The sequence below is a fragment of the Magallana gigas genome, chromosome 4, assembly GCF_963853765.1.
Source record: "Magallana gigas chromosome 4, xbMagGiga1.1, whole genome shotgun sequence".
Taxonomy (NCBI): domain Eukaryota; kingdom Metazoa; phylum Mollusca; class Bivalvia; order Ostreida; family Ostreidae; genus Magallana; species Magallana gigas.
The window spans coordinates 54201631-54216292 of record NC_088856.1 but is presented as its reverse complement, the minus strand read 5'-3'; the positions used below and the strand labels follow the sequence as shown (position 1 = coordinate 54216292).

At 34.5% G+C, this 14662-nt stretch overlaps 1 protein-coding gene across 10 annotated transcripts in view; it reads right to left on the bottom strand.

Annotated features, from left to right (window-relative positions):
* Nucleotides 1-4380: 4380 nt before the first annotated feature.
* The window catches only part of LOC117682044 (E3 ubiquitin-protein ligase TRIM71), a 40014-nt gene continuing 29732 nt past the window's right edge, over nucleotides 4381-14662 (bottom strand). The window contains exons 1-6 of one of the 10 annotated variants that reach the window (XM_066083016.1): nucleotides 11745-12055; nucleotides 11443-11498; nucleotides 10879-10934; nucleotides 10217-10278; nucleotides 8647-8763; nucleotides 4381-6541 (exon numbers count right to left, since the gene is read on the bottom strand). In XM_066083016.1, the coding sequence (XP_065939088.1) occupies nucleotides 4860-6518 (1659 nt within the window). In that variant the 5' untranslated portion in view covers nucleotides 6519-6541; nucleotides 8647-8763; nucleotides 10217-10278; ... (1 more) ...; nucleotides 11443-11498; nucleotides 11745-12055 and the 3' untranslated portion in view covers nucleotides 4381-4859. Of the gene's footprint in view, nucleotides 6542-8646; nucleotides 8764-10216; nucleotides 10279-10878; nucleotides 10935-11442; nucleotides 11499-11744; nucleotides 12057-14662 lie in introns of those variants that run through there. The other 9 variants (XM_066083017.1, XM_066083021.1, XM_066083013.1 and 6 more) reach the window with 9 other exon arrangements.

Below are 14662 nucleotides of genomic sequence, written 5' to 3'. Positions count from 1 at the left end.
AAAAAGACAAACACTTTAACAAACGATAAGAAAAACAAAATTGCATTTACAGAAATCTGTGGAGTCGGTAACATAGGCGTCGGAACCAGGGGGGCTAGGGGGCTTAGCTTCCCCACTTTTTTTGCAAAGATAGACCCCACCATTGGCCACATACTGCCACATAGCATCATAGAGGGTCCAGCCCCCCCCCCCCCCCACCCCATCCCACCGCACCCACACACACACACTTTTTCTCGCAGCAAATATAATTGTTTGCAAATTTACCATGAAAAAATTGAATTATTGAGAAGTTGGGGTAATAGGGTATATCAGTTTTTTTTGCTTGTCAAGATTTCTGAGGATTAGTCTACCCACCCCCCCCCCCCCCAATTTTAATTTGCTTCCGACGCCACTGGGTAAAGTTCACAGGCGTTCTCTTACCCTCGCCCAAATATAGCTCATATTTCCAGACAGTAACCATGTATTTTATATATATTCATGTCGATATCAATATGCTTGCATTTCTGCATTGTGAACATATTGCGGAAATATCGAGTGAACTTCGCGGGCGCGGGAATACTGACGGTACGTTTTCATCACTCCAGGCACGTAGCATCGTTTTTGAAAGTCCAAAAAATCTTGACAAGCAAAAAAAAAAAAAAAAAAAAAAAGGACAACTTTTAAGTTTCCCCAAAATCTTCAAAATCCTAATCCGTGGGTGGGTGGGTTGGGGGGGGGGGGGGCTGGCGTACTATATAACTTCTATTTCACTCCTCATTTCCTTATTTTTATATCAATTTTTTACATACCCCCAAAAAAGTGGGGGGGGCCAACTCCATGATAATTCCATTTTTTATATGTAAATTTTAAAAAATTTGTTGCTGCGAGAAAAAGTGGGGGGGGGGGGGGCTGGCCCCCCCTGATGCTACGTGCCTGCACTCTACACTGAATCTAGCTGTAGACGGCATATGTAGATTGCATTTGACATATAAATATTGATATAAATTAAAAAAAAAAAAACAGAGTAATTATTTTATATAAATTCCAAATCATAGGAGTATAGAAGTTTGAAAGGAGCAGTTTTTGAAAGATTAAAAGCCTTAAATAATAATAAGGTAGAATATGGACTATTTATTCCAAATTCTCTCAGTATTTTTTACAAACAAAGCAAAGGATGTAAGGATATGTATTGTGTACTCATCGATAACAAAAAAGAATCAATTCGTTCAGTAAAGAAGTGGACAGAAAGTGGATTTGCTTATACAGAAATAGAATGGAATAATATTTTTGAACTCCCATTTAAAACCTCGAGAGAATCCAAATTTCAATGGTTGCAATTCCAGATTTTACATATAATTTTGCCAACAAATGAGTACCTTTTCAAACTCAATATAATTGATTCGCCAGCCTGCTCTTTCTGTAATCAAGATATAGAGACTATAAAACATTTATTTATGGACTGTTTTCATGTCAAAAAATATGGCTCTACTTTGAAGAATGGTTAAGAAGCAAGTTTAATTTTTTAATGAAATTTGATAAAAAAAAAAACCTATACTTTTTTGGTAAATTCAAAAACAGAAATATGTATAGACGTCAAAACATATTGATTCTTACAGTAAAACAATTTATTTTTGGCAGTAAATATAAGAATGTCCCAAACCTCTCGACGCTCATGTTAAAACGAACTAACACTGATAGAATGCATATTGAGAAACTATTGTTGTTGTAGAATTGTAAATTTGCTGAGTATGAAAAGTATTGGCAAACTATAAATATATTGCGATTGGTTATAAACTGTGTTTATAATAGCTGCAAAGAAATTGTAAGCAAATAATGACAAAAAAATATAAGTCTACTTTTATGTATCCTCTTGCATATGTATGAGTTTTTGATAGATAGTGTTCCCCTCTTTCTCCACCCTCTTTCACCCCCCCCCCCCCACCTCATAACTAAAAATACTCAAACTTTCATGGGTGGTAAAAGCAAGTTTTCGAGATTGTTTGTGCATATATATGTCTGTCTGTCGGTGTATACACTTTTCTGTACATGTGCTTTTTTTATCTTCGGTATGTAACTGTGTTTATATTATACTTATATTCTAAATCTCAAATGAAGTGAATATGTAATGTTTATGCACTGTAAACTAAATATATAAGAAGATGTAAATGAAATGTACATGAAAGTTTGAATAAAAAAAACCCCCCAAAAAACAAAAACAAATTCCAAATCATACTAGTATCTGATACGATATTTATTCTCTCTCTCTCTCTCTCTCTCTCTGTCTCTCTGTGTCTCTCTATGTCTCTCTCTCTCTCTGTCTCTCTCTCTCTCTCTCTCTCTCTCTCTCTCTCTCTCTCTCTCTCATGCATGCTTCTAATGTCAGCGACTAATTTTTTTAATCGACTGTTAACAAAACGATGCTATGCATATGTATGCGCATTTCTTTACAGTTAAGACGAATTAGTCATAAATTTCTTCGATTACTTCTTTTAGCAGTTAGCACGTATATAGATGTTTTAGATAATCTCTTTGTTATTTCTGATATTATCTTTTTATTTCTTCATAAACTTTCGTTAACTTAATTCATCTATAAGAACATTTATAATAGCTTCTTGCAAGATAAAGAAAAAATATTTTAAAGTTTAAAAAATCAATGGTGTATAATATGAGTGAGATATGTCTCGTCATATATAAAATGACAATTTTTAATAAACCTGAAAAAAACCCTTGAGATTCATAATGTTATTACCATGTTTTAGGGTGCCAAATACTTGTGAAGATGTCAACAGATCAAATAAATCCACGTGTATATTTGATTCTCATTTTTACATCGGTTTATTGTCTGAAAAAAAGAAAACCCAGTTCCGTTTTATTTTAACTTTAGTTATCACTTCGTTCTGTTATTATAACCTTTGTATGTGATATGACGAGTTATGATTTTTTAAACATTGTATGTTTTCATTGTTTCCCCTCTTTTCTCCAAAATTTTAACAACTGAACAGGAATCAATGTATTGGTCACAAAGTTGCTAGTTCTAGATCTGAAGCAATACTGATTTATTTCCGGATAAGCATAGAACTTACTCTATCGACGAGTCTTTCTTCCAACCACTTTTCACACAAAAAGTTAACAAGAATTATCAGGTATCAATCGGCATTTATTGATCTTCGGTCCTTACATTCGTACGTTTTTTCTCCCTATAATATAATTTCTTAGAGAAATCAGCACATCCAGCAATATGGTGAAAACACCCTCATAATTCCGCACCCAAGTCATTATTAACACATGCGCACAACTAAAAACGGGGGGGGGGTGTCCGGAGCCCCTTCTGAAAAAAAAATCATAAATTTATTAAATTTACATAGTAAATGAAAGTAGCCTATGTTAGGTTTCCTTTTTTTTTTAGATACGAGCATGCAACAATTAAATCAGGGGTCAATCTTCGACGGAAACCAACGTACTCTCTACGTATGCCCTTAGGCTATAGTCTTTTTTCTTCTCACTTTTATCAGTAAGGGGTCCTAACCCCTCCCCCCTTTAACTGCCCCTTTAGTTCCGCGCACGTGTTAATATTTACTGTGATCCCTTCGCGATATTGCTGGATGCTGTCAAATCTTGTAAATTCTGATCAAAGAGGGGTAACTCTGTATCAGCTATATGACACAACTCGTAGACTACCTTTATCGTAACTGGGTAAGAGGTACATATATTGTTGCGCGGATCAAAGAAAGGGGGAGGGGGTCAGGGGAATTAAACTTACATCAAAACTTGCATAGTTATCTTAAATTGTTGAAGTTGTCATGCGCGGATCAAGAAAAAAATGTTTTTCGGGGGGGGGGGGGGGGCACCTCCCTTTTAGATCCGCGCATGGTTGTAAACCGTGTAAATTGTGACCCATTTCTGTAAATTTACGAAGGATATCAATTTGTTCAGACAAAATAGCTTTGAATGTTAAAACTTCCAGCTATCAATGTTACATTTTCTCAAATTTCAATCTTCAAAATAGGCACCCATATGGTAATGTTGGTTTGTCCTCTTCAACACACACACCTGGTGTTACTTATTTTTCTCTTCATAAAATTAATAAAACCTTATTCAGTTTTTAGGTAGGTAAGTTTTTTTTCATATAGAGAAAAATAAGTAACGTCAAGCGCCACCACTCCTCAGACCTATTGAGGTCAGTAGCTAACTATAAGATATTTTGATATCAACTTTAATGAAATAAATTATATGAAGTTCACATAAAAATTTTTGGTTTAATAAGGAAGGTTTGAATATTTGAAACTTTTCTCTGGCAACATTAAAAAAAAATCCTTTCTTCCGGCAAGTGTATAAACACTGAATCTAGAGATGGCCAATAACCAAACTTAACATAAGTAGTTTCATGAAATAACAAAATCATTAATTTATCAATTTGTTTAATGAAAATATCATTGATAAAATTACATATGACTTGATCATTTTCTCTTTGTTTTTCAAATTAATCAATTTTCCAAATATTAAGTTTCATTTTCAAAAATAAAAACACAAATCTTTGACCAAAAACAAGTCTGTTTTCAGTCAATTGTTTATGTACAATAATTTGACACATGTACATGTAATATTCTGCATACAGGAATCATTTTAGTAAAGTCAATATGATAAAATAGATCTAAACACAGTTAATTAATTTGTTGTCACATAATGGTATACACATCATAATTTTATGCACACACACACATATATATATGTTGTGGTATATAAACAGAGTTTTCTGACATATTATAATAAAGATGAACACGTTATCTATATGTAATATATGTACACAGTCTGTTTACATAGTCTACACGTAACAGTTTATCTACCTACATTGATTTGATAGATAATTATACACAGTTTGTTTACATGTAATATTGTATTTTCTTCACTTTACCTGTGTCCCTCTCACCCACAAAGAGGTTGTCTCTGGTGTCCACACATAAACCCCATGGCCAGAATAAATCACAGTTGTCAATGTAGCGGAGGAACTGTCCGTCCTGATCCAGGATGTGGATACGGTGGTTGTCACGGTCTGCTGTCAGGATGCGACCCTGGCTGTCTGTTGTGATGCCGAGTGGATAGAATCCCTTGGTAGTAGAGGGAGGACCAGTGTAGGTAAACCGGAGTTTCCCGGCCTGATTGACCACCACTACTGCATGGGCTCTATGGTCTGACACACAGATATCTAGGTTCCTGTTCTCACTGATGTATTTATATCCACCAGATGAATAGAGAGGTTGTCCTTTGTCGTTGTACTGAATACTTTGTTTCTCTGTGGAGCCAGAGTAACACACAACTTTTGTTTGTTTATCATCATCACTTTTCATGACAACCAGGAGGTCACCAGAGGAGGTACTACAGACACCCCAAGGTCTCCACCCCCGTAGTCTGATCACTGTCTGTATCTGTGTATTCTTCACTATGTTCACAGTGCTATCGTCTCTATCAGTATAAACTAGATCCCCACTCCTTGTCACTGCTATGTCGTATGGAGAGTTCCCTGACTTGGTATGGACTGACTTCACTAGTTCCCCACGGAGGTTGTAGAGTCTCATGATTTTGTCACCACCACACATCCACATCTCCTCATCACTCAGACAGGACACACAGCGTAATCGTCCATACTCGGTGTCTATCTGTGTGATGATCCGTGGTACATCAATGAGCGGTCTGTCCGGGGGAGAGGACTCGGCACCGGGAGATTCCATGGTGTAGCCATGTTCTTCTGTTTTGATAGATGACGCTGACAGAGAACCAAACTGTTGATAAAGCTGTTCTTTGTTGATCTTCTGAGGGGTAAAACTTGGTAAGGACACTGTGAGTTTAGGAGGCAATCTTCTGAATTCATCATTCCTGGATTTGTAGGCAGAGACACGGCTGACATCATTGGAGTGCAGTAACGTCTTTAGTTCAGTAATGGTCTGTGTGATTTCAGAAATGGTGTGTTTAATTTCATCTTCCTGTTTGTCTAAGACAGCCAGGTGTTTGGTGTCCGTTTCCTCCACGTTGGATTTCATGTTTCTGATAATGGTGTTTATTTCTCTGTGCAAGTCTTCTCCATGTTTGTCGATTTCTGTTGTTAATTTCTGGGAGTTTTCATTCAGAGCAGATTTTTGGACTTGGTTAATGGATGCAATTTCTTGGTATTTGGGATAAATGGATTTCTCTAGTTCTTGTAAATCTTTTTGAATTAATTCCTTCTTGCTGTCAATGTTTTTAGATATTTCAATAAACTTGTGACTGTAGTGTTCTTTAGAGGAAGCACATGTTGCACAAATAGGAATGCCACATTGTTCACAGTAAAGTTCACATAGTTTTGTGGAATGTTTTGAACATTTAGGAGTAGATCCTCTCTTTTCAAATGGCAGCACTTTGTGTTCTTTGGATAAATCAGAGAGATGTTCCCCCACACAGGCTTTACACAGATATTTGTTACAAATGACACAGTACATAGGGGGGCCCGGGGTCTCACAGAGACGACACCGTAACACATCCTGGGCCCAATTACGAGAGGGATCCATGCTCAGATTCTTTGATCTATGATCTGAAAAAAAAATTCAAAGATAATTAATTAAATGTCTCATCATGTGATCTAAGTGGCATGCAAGATGAATACTTTAGTTAAGAGTCACCCGAGTCCAATCAAATTCTGTGTAACATTCTCAGAATCGCAACAAAATAATTTCATATCCATAACAAAGAAAAATGAACTGATAACTTTTGGCAAATATATTGTTCAAAAGCAGGATTCATTTAAGAAATAAATACAAAGTTGACTTAAAAACTTCATTGAGAATCAGATTGAGATATGACAAAAATTTGACACACACATTATCAAATAATGTTAATAAGTCCACAACGATTTTCAGTATATTTGATCATGTGCAAACCAACGTCAAGTAAAACTCGACAACATTGTCAGGGCAATGACAAACAAATAATGCCAACAGGCCTTAATACCCGAGTACCATAGCTCTTAGATGGACCCGTCAGGGAGTCCCATGTTTGAATTTCAGAGTCTAAAGCTGAATCTGAGGCTCCTCTGACCGATACACTTACTTTAATTCTTTGCTGTTTGCAAAAATCAATTCATTGAAAAAAAAGGGGGACCAAGAAAATTCTCGGATTATTTATACCCTAGCTTCAGGGTCATATTTTTAATAATAATCACAGTTTCATATGTAATGCACACAACATGCTTAAGTTTATAGCTACAACATTCAATGCACGAGAAGACAGAGTTAAAAATGTACCGGTAACCTTTTTAATTGACAACACATGTCCAACGGCCATAGGTTACCCCACAGAATCAAATTACCTAAAATACATGTTCACTAAATAGCCTCTTTGTCACCCCACCCCAAAATAAAATGCTTCAACCCCTGTCACATATGCAGTGAAATTCACACAATTGAAGACGTGGACATTATGGGCATAATAACAATGCATTATGTAGTGGAGGTTGACAATGGTTTTCAAGGGGTATCAATTTCAACTGTTACCCTCCCTTACAGGCACTATTTATTTTATTATTAAGATTTTAAAATATTTTCTCTTTGTATTCTAGCTAAAGGTCTGTAGCTCCTGGTCTGAAAATTTATGTATTTCGATGGACAACTTTAGAGTTGCAAATCTATTTGTGTTAAAAAATTGTAATTTACAGCATACAAAAAATTACCCGAAGTTTTGGACGATTAACCCTATTTTTCATTTTAAAAAACTTGAATCCTCTTAACCTAATATGCTTTGTGCAATCTTTGGTTGGTATCAACCCACTGATTCTGGAGAGAAATCAAAAACGTAATACGTTTACAGACAGACGAATGCCAGAAAAAGTGATCAAAATAGCTCACTCGAGCTTACAGCTGAGGTGAGAAAAAAGTCTTGGAGTTGGGAGACATGAATCTATATCATAATCTTCCTACAGATGTTTCACATTAAGAATGATGAAGATAATCCTTGTGGTTTCCAGAGATTAAAAGAACTGAAAATGCTCAAATGCCAAATGGGCATGGTCAAGATAAGAGATAAATTTCTTTTACCATTTTTAATGGACATGTTGCTTCATCAAGCTAATGTTTAATGGTCAATCAAAATCTGAATGTCAGTTGTGAAGTTTCAATTGAGAAACAGAGCTTTCAGTTCTTTGCTATGTAAACAAACCTCATGCAATATTGATGTTTACATTTGGGTTTTTGGATAGACAGTATCACAATTAAAACATAATGATGATTGATAAACAGTAGAAGTTGTTTACTGAAGTGCATAGTTAACAAGCAGATGGACAAAGTTCTTATTCATGGTAACTGAAGTTTTCCTACATTGCGACTGATGTATTAAACAAAAAGTTACAAAGAATTGTAAGGCCTGCATCTCACTTAAAGATCGACAGCAGACATTAACAATTTTGGTTACACGTTAGAAATACTTTAATAAGCAATAAAAATAACAAAAAAGAGACAAAAAATAGCTCAAATTGTGACTATGCCCCTTTCACATAAGGCACAACACACGACGACGAAAGAAAACAAATAGCAAATGATCACTTGAGTGACTCAGGTGACATAAAAATGGCAAAAAAGTACAGTGTTAAAATGCAGCAATACCAATCTTTGCTATATATTGTGTAAAATTATCAGTCTGTATTACCCTTTAAGTTTAAATCACCTGTCTCTTCATTCAGTCAGTCAATGGTGATTCAATCAGGGTGTGCAACCAGAAATTATGGACCAGGCTGGCCGAATAGTATGATAGATGACACAAACCCTGTAATGTATAATGAAGAAGATATATCTAATAATCAATCATAGTTCTTGTCAAAATAAACAGAAAAATATTAAGACTTTTTAAGGAATACATAGATTTATGTAACACAAGCAATGTATTTTTCAAGGTAACACCAGATCATCTGTGGTATCATTGATCATCAGTAGTTTATCATTTGTTTGCAAAATGCAGAGAAAATTTACAGAAATTGCGGCAGCATTTTTGGAAGTTGATATTTGAACAATTCTCTCTGTGGTGGCAGAGAATTTTTTTTGCTTGAAATTTTCTGAAAATTGCCCTTTTTCACAGGTCCAGCACCACCCAACTGCCATAAACTACCATATATATTCAGAGACATAAATAATAGAGATTGGCAACTGATCGAAATCTCGCTATCCCTATTGTAAAGTATTCCCAGTTTAAATCAGTGTATCTTTCAACATGTATAGCTAAAAGCTATTACCAAAACATCCAAAATATTATATTTTTATGAGTCTATCTCTTATAAACAAAATTAAAAGAGGAATTTAAGGAGGCAGTTGGCTACCCGTCGTCCAAGATTTCGCCGATGTTTTATAACTGGCCAATATATTTTATATACAAGCTTATCTTTTAAAAAGATTGGTGAGCTAGCGCTGTAGCCATCATAAAACACAGAGGCAGATTTCTAAAACATTGGTTTATATTTCTAAATCGATTAATTAAAAGGAAGGCACAGTGGTGGAATAATGCTGGAGTGGGGTCTCAATTTAGAACTGTGAATCTAGAGTGTGCTTCACATCGGCAATGGCATAGCTCATTGACTGTGCCTTAATCATTATGTATCTACTGTAATTTCAATTTCGAGGTGAAAATTTCAAAGAACCATCGGTACATTTTGTAGCAATCGTATCTTCTCGGGCCTTTCTGGCAAGCTCGGAAAACATATCCAAAGTTGTTTTCTAAGCTTGAAGAAATTTAAGATAAAGCTAGCTATTTTTTTATCATATTGAAAATAATTTTGCATTATAAGACCTAAGCTACTGTTACTTTCTGACATTAAAACACAAAACTTAATGTGAAAATGATAAAACGAAATTCAAATGGTACAGTTTATCTACAGTAGTACAGTATTCGCAGAATCCCTACTATGGAGTCGAGCATGCGTATTCCAGGGAAAAAGACTAACATAGTTGCTAGCGCTCTCGAGCGCTAGCAATAATTATATTAATCTTATTTTTCAATTTTTTGTTTCAAAAATGTCTAAAACCTTTGCCTTTTTTTTCATAAAAACAATATACTTTTGGTTTAAGATCACATCTCAGTTTACTAAAAAGTAATTCTCAAAGTAAGGTCGGACCCGTAACATTTTCAACAACAAAACACGCTAATGGCGGAGTTGCCAATCTCTGTTATTCATGTCTCTGATATATTGAAGATTTGTAGGTTAATGTCTACCCATGCACATATTCACCAATTAAAGGTGGGGAGGGGGTTAAATCATCTTCCCTTTGAGTGACATTTCAAGTTCTGAACCTGAAAGTGAAAATGTTGGCCATATTTACGCATTTTTATAATCATCCTTATCTGGTAAAACAAAGCTATCAGTACTATCATGTATCAATAAAATGGACATGAGCTCTTTTACTACAGACTGAATGCAATAAATAGTTAAGCAATTTAGTTATTCCCCTCAAATAACAAGCCTAACATCAGGGTTCCCTCGTCTTTCAATATTACAGGGTGTTTTGTGTTAAACTGTCCCCTGTCATGTACGCATTCACACCAGTATTGATGTGGACTTGTGCAATCCATAACGTCAATTATTTATTTATTGAAACTTAGATTTTTTAAAACATAAGATGTATTCAAACTTGTCCAAGGAAGTTATCCCGTTATTCTTTATTTCTTAGATAATGAAGCAAATGTGCTACAAGGATATCTATGGGCAGCAACTAAGCCCATGGCCCGGTTACTTGGTAGAGTGCTAATAGATTAAGAAGATAGCAGTTATGGCACGTATAGAATTCAACTGGAGATATTAAGTTAAATACACACATGTATAATATAAATTCTAATACATTGAAGATTTCACCATTAAATAGGTACATTATAGAGATCTACGAGTCTACAAACCTCTTCAACTCAACATGGCGGCATTCCACCTCGATCTCTTCCTGGTCTGGTCGTGCCTGTTTAAAATCACGTGACTTGTTTAAAATTCAGGTCATATAAAGCCTAGATGTCCTACATAAACACAATCTGAACTTTCCCCCTCTTTCAATTTTAACTAGGATGTCTTGGGGTTTATATTATTGCATATAGCCAATTGGATAACAATAGTACAGTACTGCAGTAGGCCTACAATATATTTCCGTTTTACACAAAAACTACGGCCAGCCGCATCTGAGCACAGGAGTCGGCGATTTTATCAATTTGTTGTAAATATAAAATGAGAAACAGGCAAAATCCTACCAGTGAGCTTCGCGAGCTCGCTAAGCATTTACAACAAATTGATAAAATCGCCGACTCCTGTTTAATATTAAATGTCTCTGGTCGAACTGTTCATATGCAATATATTAATCTTTCTAGAATTCAACTGGAGATAAGTTAAATACACACATGTATAATATAAATTCTAATACATTGACGATTTCACCATTAAATAGGTATATGATAGAGATCTACGAGTCTACAAACCTCTCCAACTCAACATGGCGGCATTCCACCTCGCTCTCTTCCTGGTCTGGTCGTGCCTGTTTAAAATCACGTGACTTGTTAAAAAAAAATCAGGTCATATATAAAGCCTACAACAGTTGTAATTAGTGCATGTAAACAATCTGAACTTTCCCCCTCTTTCAATTTAAACTTGGATGCCTTGGTACAGCATTTCCGTTTTGCACAAAAACCTACGACCAGCCGCCTACAGTACTTATTATTATAGTAAATATTGATTCGTAAGAAATATTAATTAAAATGTATACACATTTGTAAATAAATACAAGATTGTTATGCTTATGACAATGCACTCCCTGAGATTTGTTCTGCATCTGGCATCTCTCGAATCCGTCTGCTTGCAAACTTGCACCATAGAATCAGCCGGTGCGTCGATTTACCCAAATGGACCCAATATGAAACCAAATGGACCCAAATTACGACCTAAATGATCCTAAATAAAATTCCAAATGGCGACCCAAATGGAAAATTATCACAATAAAATTAATCTTATCACATTAATTCTGAAATAAATCACATTATCCTGATTATTAAATTGATTTTTTAATCATATCTGGGGTCTCTGTATAGACCCGATGAGCGCAATGTTCTGATTGATCGGATAAGATATATTTTGCAAAATAGATAATTTTAAATTTCCTCATACTTTCGTTTGTAATCGTATCGTTTGTGATTTTTGCTACATTACTAATTTCTTATTTTGTCAATATATTTTATATAAAACAAAGCTTCTATGAGGCATTGACTGATCCCACATGCAGTATGTAACGACCTGATATTCGTGTAATGTCAAGATGAACAAAGATTTTTTTCGGTGTCCGGTCAAGTCGTACACAGACCAACTCGTATACAGGTCAACTCGTATACAAAATTTTCCGCATAAAAAAACGAAAGTCAACTCGTATACAAAAAAATTCCCGTATACCTAACCGAAAGTCAACTCGTATACAAAAATTCCTGTATATTTAACCGAAAGCCAACTTGTATACAAAAAATCACCATAATTTGAAGGTCAACTTGTATACAGAAGGTTAGAAACAAAACATAAAAGTAATTTAAAACTAACTTAAAAACACATGGTTTTTAGTAATAAAATTTCTTTATATATTGCTTCCGTAATTCAGCGTAAAAAGGACATATAAGAATGAAATGGATGTTATCAACTATTACAAAGATTGCAAAATTCATACATGTATAATTGTGCATTATCAATAAACTTGCTAACGATGTGAAATTACAACAAAATAATTAACGATAATTAATTGTGTCAATTCAATCATTTTTATTTGGTAATTATTTCTTCACGTCAAAACAATAAATGTTAAAACAACAAGCACAGTGTTTCTAACTTCTCCAAACAGATGACTTCTTAAAGGCTAATTAAGATACTCCTCATTATTTTGTTTGTTATATCCAACTTTCCGGTTTTATATGTCATTTCCCAAACTTCTTTCAACATGGTACGACACCTGTGTGTTTCCTGTCGACGAACTGTATGTAATAAACCACTGATTTATAAGTGAAAAATTTGTTTATTCATATAATGAGTGAAAAATTAAAAGTGAATATAAAAGTCACATATGAATTTTTTTTAAATAATTATATATATATATATATGTGACTTTTGTAATATTCAATAAAAACATATTTAAAATTAAATAGACTGATATACGGCTAGCAATCTATTGCCTACTTAAAAAAGACATACTGGTTAATTAAACTAATTAATATTGGAGCTGAATTTGAATTTTTCATATCAATATTTCATTGTATATGAATATAATAAATCCACTAATAGATTTTAGTCTTAATGATTTAGCTACAGCACCTATGTTTTGTATACGAGTTGACTTTCAGATTTTTATGCGGAAATTTTTGTATACGAGTTGACTTTCGTTTTTTTATGCGGAAAATTTTGTATACGAGTTGACCTGTATACGAGTTGGTCTGTGTACGACTTGACTGTAAATCTTTTTTTCTATATTCAATATTTATCCCCAATTTTCTCGAATGTTTTATATACGATTTTATTATGATTATATTCAATTTTAAAAGAAAGGATTGAGGAAGTTTATGTATTTTATAAAACTAAAAGTAAAATTTAATACTTAGAGAAGCGGGCCGGTGTAAAATAGAATAATGACCCCCGTAGAAAAATGACTGAGGGTAATTTTTCGACGCAGAAGAATGATCAACCCCCACCCCCCCCCACCCACCCCCCGGTCTTTATTCTATGCAGAAAATGACCCCGGTCTTTATTTTACGTAGAACAATGACCCTTCTGCCTGAAGAATAAGTGTCATGTTTATATAAATGAGCACACTTTACATGGAGAAAACTGATCCCTGTAGAATAATGACCCCCTTAGAGATTAAAGTTTTTAGTATAATTTTTTATTATTTGTGAAATAGTCTATAGAATATTGTAATTTTTACTGCAGATTACAGAAAGTAACAGAAATTATTATTCATACTCGAATAAACTTAATGTGTAAAAAGGGGTATATCTTAGTAAATAAAAAAAACCTTCCATTATAACAAGATACTGACCTATTGTACATGTATCGGGGCATGGTTTTCATCTTAACGAGTTACATTTATAAGTATTTCATTTTTACGAGTGACAACACATTAAAATTATTTCGAAATACAAGACACTATGAAACAAATTTCTGTTTATTGGCGATGGCGACTCGATATTGTTCATGAATTATACTTGCATTGACGATTTCTCCCAACTGATAGATATGCAAGTGCATCACCCAGAATTACTGATAAAATCAAAATTTTGAAAAGTATACTCCATTGTTTGGCATTATAACCATGCTGAAGTTAACAGTCTCTAAAACAGCAGCCATTACGCCAGTAGAAAGGAAAATCGTCAAAGTACTGAGAGTCCCCTAACAGAATATATATTTTACGTTATCATCGGCATACTTTAGTCAATATCAAAATGATAAATGCATCAATAGTTTGTAGGAGCATTGACAACTTCGGAGGCAGTAAAGATCGTGTGATTAAAATCAAGGGAGATATAAACCCCTCGGAACCACCTGATGGTATCAATACAGACCAAATTTGAGACCTGGACATGATAGCCCTTTAGGTTTCCTGTAATGACCTGTAATTCGTTTGATGTTCACTTTAAAGAAAAGGGAGGAAACGGGCCACTATTCACCACAATA